Source organism: Cyphomyrmex costatus, unplaced genomic scaffold (genome assembly GCF_001594065.2).
Source record: "Cyphomyrmex costatus isolate MS0001 unplaced genomic scaffold, Ccosl1.0 scaffold277, whole genome shotgun sequence".
Classification (NCBI taxonomy): Eukaryota; Metazoa; Arthropoda; class Insecta; order Hymenoptera; family Formicidae; genus Cyphomyrmex; species Cyphomyrmex costatus.
The window spans coordinates 211,511-217,510 of NW_017276877.1; the positions used below are offsets into that span (position 1 = coordinate 211,511).

Sequence of the window (6,000 nt, forward strand, 5' to 3'; positions counted from 1 at the left end):
CATGGACGGCCGAATGTCTAAGGGCTTTCAAGTCTTATTGCCCTGCTCAAGAAAACAGATAGAATCTGATTGGAAAATTTTGTATCAAGTTGAATAGGGGATTTGGTTCCTGTTTTCTGTATTCATCATCGTGAAATCCAGATACAGAACTTGTATCACAGTATATGATAAAAGAGATATCCGTGGTTAATGTGAATAGATCCTAAATTCCAGTTATACATTTCATATCAGATTGAATATCGCAATTCACGTTAAGTATTAATATATATCTCAATGTCGAGATTTTAAAACCGTCTGTTTTAATACAATATTTACTTAATCCTTCCTATCCAGATGTATATTAATAAAAAGTTATTTATTTATATCAGTACTTATCATATTAAATTAAAGGAAATTTGGTTCAAATTTTTCGTATCTGTGATCGTACAAATCGGATATACAGAATTTTTCATACGACTACGCCTATCATATTGAATAAGGAAATCCTAATTTATTTTTGTAAATGTCCTATGGTGTTTTAACTCGGTTTTTTAACGCTATAATACTGTATCTCATTGAATACTGATTCTCCGACGACTATTATCATGTTAAATCCGAAAATCCTGTTTCATTCCTGTTAGTATTCTATCGCGTTCGAACCCATTTCCTCAATAAACTAGCATTGTATCTGGTTGAATATTAATTGTCCGACTATTTCTATCATGTTGAATAAAAAAATTCGGATTTATTTATGTAAATATCCTATAATGTTCTAACTCGTTTTTCCAACCCTATAATACTGTATCTCATTGAATACTGATTATCCGACGATTGTTATCATGTTAAATCAGAAAATCTAGATTCATTTATGCAAATATTCTATCGCGTCCTAAATCGTTTTCTCGATAAAGTATTATTGCATCTCATTGAATACTTACTGATCGTCTGATGACTTCTATCATGTTGAATCCGAAAATCTTGTTTCATTCATGTTAGTATTGTAAGATGGGCCGAGAAAAAATGTCGGACGCTCGAACGCGGGACTCGAACCGAGGCCTCGTAGTAGTTTGTATTAGCAAGCCACTGTCTTGTCACAGAGCCACATAGTCCGATAGGGAGATCTTAGTTTATTTCTTACAATATTCTATCGCGTTCGAAACCATTTCCTCAATAAACTATTATTAGCATTGTATTTGGATGAATATTAATTGTCGGATGATTTGTATCTATCATGTTGAATAAGAAAATTCGGATTTACTTATGTAAATATCCTATAATGTTCTAACTCGTTTTTCCAACCCTATAATACTGTATCTCATTGAATACTGATCGTCTGATGACCTCCATGTTGAATCCGAAAATCCTGTTTCATTCATGTTAATATTCTATCGCGTCAGAACCGTTTTCCTCAATGAACTAGCATTGTATCTGGTTGAATATTAATTGTCCGACGATTTCTATCATGTTGAATAAGAAAATCCGGATTTAATTATGTAAATATCCTATAATGTTCTAACTCGTTTTTCCAACCCTATAGTACTGTATCTCATTGAATACTGATCGTCAGATGACTTCTATCATGTTGAACCCAAAAATCCTGTTTCATTTATGTTAATATTCTATCGCGTCCGAACCCATTTTCTCAATAAACTAGCATTGTATCTGGTTGAATATTAATTAATTGTCCGATGATTTCTATCATGTTGAATAAAAAAATCCGGATTTACTTATGTATAATAAATATCTTATAATGTTCTAACTCGTTTTTCCATCCCCATAATACTGTATCTCATTGAATACTGATCGTCAGACTTTTATCATGTTGAATCCGAAAATCCTGTTTCATTCATGTTAATATTCTATCGCGTCTGAACCCATTTTCTCAATAAACTAGCACATTGTACCTGGTTGAATATTAATTATCTGACGATTTCTATCATGTTGAATAAGAAAATCCGGATTTAATTATGTAAATATCCTATAATGTTCTAACTCGTTTATCCAACCCTATAATACTGTATCTCATTGAACACTGATCATCTGATGACTTCTATCATGTTGAATCCGAATATTCATGCTAGTAACACTTCGAAGTGTTACTTTTGATTTTCTAACACACAAATAATGTTAATAGTAATAATAATAAAACTCTGTAAACAGTAAACGCTAGGCAATATATTTCCAAGTTCTACAGTATCCTGTATAATTTACAGATACTGTAATATCGTCTCTGAACTCGATCGTTTTATTTCTGTATGCAGTCTAAATGCTGTGAAACAAAAGGAATAAGGATAACGGTAGGCAAAATAGGTCAAAATGTGCAACCCAGTTCTAGGCCTGGATTGCTGTTTTTGGAATACAATAGTTGTTTTTATCGCAATAGTATTTGCTACATTTGCGATACATGTAACAAATTGACTTAATAATACTTATATATTCAACAATTGTTTCCGTGAAAATATGTCAAGCATTTTAATTTAATTGATCATAAATTAAACTAAGAGAGAATTGAGGTAGAAGTAGTTTATTTAAATTGTAGTCCAAAAATTAAAGTGTACAAATTTTCTTTGTACGTAAAGTAAATTAATAATCTTATAGATAAAAAATGATTGACGGTGAATACCGTTTTTTATGTCGTCTTTTAAAATAGCCTGTATCCTGAAATCATGTTCCAACATTATGTGATTTGTTGGAGTCACAGAATCATAATGAACAATAATTTACAATTAGTAATAAGGAAAATTTGATTCAATTGTATCGATTCGATCATTCCTCGTTTCACGAATAATGTCATTAAATCAGATTTATCATTTAGAAAAAGATATATGAACAGTGTTTTTCACACCGTTCTTTAAAATAATCTCTATCCTGAAATCAGGTTACAACATGATAGGATTGAAATCTTAGAATCGTGACGAAATGTAGTCTACCAATTAATAAGGAAAACTTGATTCAATTGTATCGATTCGGACATACCCTGTATCAATATTATTCAATCAGGTTTCTCCGTTAAAAAATGATAGACGCTAAATAATGTTTTTCATGGCGTGTACTGAAGTAGCCTGTATTCTGAAATCAGGTTTCAACATGATATAATTGAAACCTCAGAATCGCGATGAACCATAATTTATCAATTAATAAGAAAAACTTGATTCAATCAGTTTTATCTGATAAAATTCATATTGATTATCGTTTGTCATAAATATCATATTGGATGAGATTTTAATGTTTTCATAATATTCGCTATTAAAACGTATTGATTATATTTTAGATATAATTCTGTTAATTCTTTATTCAAATAGATAGAACGTATAATAAAATTTATATTTATCAATATTTAAACTTGTCAATCTTGAATCATGACATTCATATTAGGAGTAAAGCAGATACAACTTTATTAGTTATGATAGAAGTGTTATCAAGTCACGCCAGTGCTTCTGATATAACCTTATACAACTGTATTAATTATGATATAAAGTTGTCGAATTTTCTATAATATCTAATACCGTTCTATCCATTCTTTTGAGCAGGGATGATAAGCGCTATAAATAGCATGTATCCAATCGAACCGTGTTCAATCGTGTGCAAAGTAACGACAAAAGTAACTGTAAATTTCGTTACCGTTACCCAAAAAATGTAACTCGTTACCGTTACAATTACCAAAAAAAGAAAGTAACGCAGTTATCAGTAAAGTTACCAAAAAAGTAACTTGTAACTGTAATTTTGTTACAAGTAACGAGTTACTTCCATTCCCTGGTTAAAGTTGTTTATTGTGCGATGCGGGTGAGGGAGCGCACGAGCGAAGCGAGTGCGACTTATGGGACGGTGTGTGGGGCGCAGGAAGCAGAGGGGGTTTGGGGGGGGACGCAGCCCCCCCCGAAAAAGAAATTAAAATATTTCGTAATTAAATATTTAACAATACGAAATTTTGTATTGCTCATTACTTTTAATTATAATTGTGAGATTATTACAATTTGAAACGTTATTGTAAGATGAACGATATTTATAGATACTGTATTGTCGTTTTGTCGTAGTTACTTTTATTATTGGAGAAAACTATATGCTTACCCCCCCCCCCTGCAGATGCCCCGAAAGGACGCTCCGGTCGCGCGTGTTTCTCCGTGTTGATATTTGTACGAGCGCTATCACTGCATTACGTTATTTTTCATAACATAACGCTTTTGCGTGGGGTTAGAGAAATAACTCAATGGCTTGAGGTATTGGCTATTTACCGCACGTAAAAGCGTTGCGGTATAGGGCACATTCTGTGCACGCGTGAGGAAAAAAATATATCTACTTAAAAATCTACTTAAATGATGTAAAGATGATATAAAACTTTTTTATTAATGTTTACAGAAATAGTTATATTAACAATGATATATGTTTCTTCAATAATTCTATCCATCAAACATATTCACAAGTCTGAGGAGGACTCTATTCCGAGTCGAAACTGGTCACGTCATCTTTACATCATTTAAGTAGATTTTTAAGTAGATATATATTTTGTAATCTTAATTTTTAATAATTATGTATTCGTAGTTTAAAATTAAATATGTCAACATTTCTACAATTTAATCTTGATTTGATTCTCACGTCGCCCTTTTTATTGTTTTTGATTATTCGATTCCAGATTTTTCCGAAAGAAAGTATCGTGGGAATTCTCCGGACGTAACATATAAATATATCTACATATAAAAAGCCTCCACATGTATCACATCATTTTACTTGTCTTATTACAGTATTACAGGTACGAATATATGAAGAACTAGATACCATAAGAGCTGGCGGAATAGAGATTCGAGGTCTTACAGCTACTCAAATTTCTCGTCGGAGATTTGTCCAAGATGCTGTTATCGAGGAATATAAGTTTGTAGCTCATTACGATCGCGCTAAGATTTCCTTGAACGAAGTCATTCGGTTATCGGCCCAACTTGTACTGGAAGATTATCAAATTAACAAAATGGAAACCGCTGAGCTAGTAGAAGATGTCGATGACGTTGAAATACAAAGTCTTTCATCTTCGTTGCTGGTTGAAGCATTTAGAGATATGCCACTGATACAAACGAACGTCACTATATTAACGTCATCAAATCGTTTCAAACCAGAAGATTTACCGCCAAACTTCACAATAAAAGATTTTAAAAAATCATCTTTTTCTGACAAAACTTTAATTGTTGCTGGATACAATCTTTTAACCAAATATGCATCTTTAAAACGACTATTGTCATTCTTGAGAGAGGGTTGTTATTTGTTGACGCGTGAGAAACATGACATTGCTGATTATAAAAATGATTTACAGCAATATGAACTAAACGTTATTCTCGAAAAACGTACTGACACAGAACTAATTGTGCTTCTGAAGAAAAAAGTTTTCATAAGAGAAAGAATTGTTGTTCATATAAGTAACGATAATTTTAATTGGTTGAAGGATTTAAAGCCACTTGTGAGTGACGAGAACAAGCTTAATAAGAATAGTAGAATTATAATTGTCGGAGAGAGAAATTTTGAGTGCGGTTTATTGGGTTTTGTTAACTGCTTGAGAAAAGAGCCAAGAGGAGAACTTGTTAGGGGAGTGCTCATTCAAGATGTGGAGGCTCCTAAATTTTCTCTTGAAGACCCCTTCTACCTAGAACAATTACAAAAAGATATGATTATTAATGTACTGCGATCGAATAAATGCTGGGGATCGTACAGACATTTAAAATTATCACAATTGGAAGCGAAACCTGTACCAACCGCTCATGTCTATCAAACGGTATATACAAACTTTTTCAAAACGTACTGGTCATTATCTTCATAATATTATGTATCTATAGTCTCTAAAATTGCGTTAAATCATAAAATTGCAACTATAAAATAGTCTGAAAAATTCAGGGAATGGAAAGTTACTTTTTAAAAATAACTAGTTACAGTTACTCGTTACCGAGTAAAAAATGTAACTAGTTACAGTTACAGTTATCGCTTTTTAAAAGTAACTCGTTACAGTTACCGTTACTTGAAAAATAACTTTTCGTTACTTTT

At 32.0% G+C, this 6,000-nt stretch overlaps 1 protein-coding gene across 1 annotated transcript in view; it reads left to right on the forward strand.

Moving 5' to 3' along the window:
* LOC108774924 (fatty acid synthase) overlaps positions 1-6,000 on the forward strand; it is a 35,901-nt gene that overhangs the window by 22,570 nt on the left and 7,331 nt on the right. Inside the window, exon 13 of the mRNA XM_018541167.1 lies at positions 4,719-5,734. Within this exon, the coding sequence (XP_018396669.1) occupies positions 4,719-5,734 (1,016 nt within the window). The remainder of the gene's footprint in view (positions 1-4,718; positions 5,735-6,000) is intronic.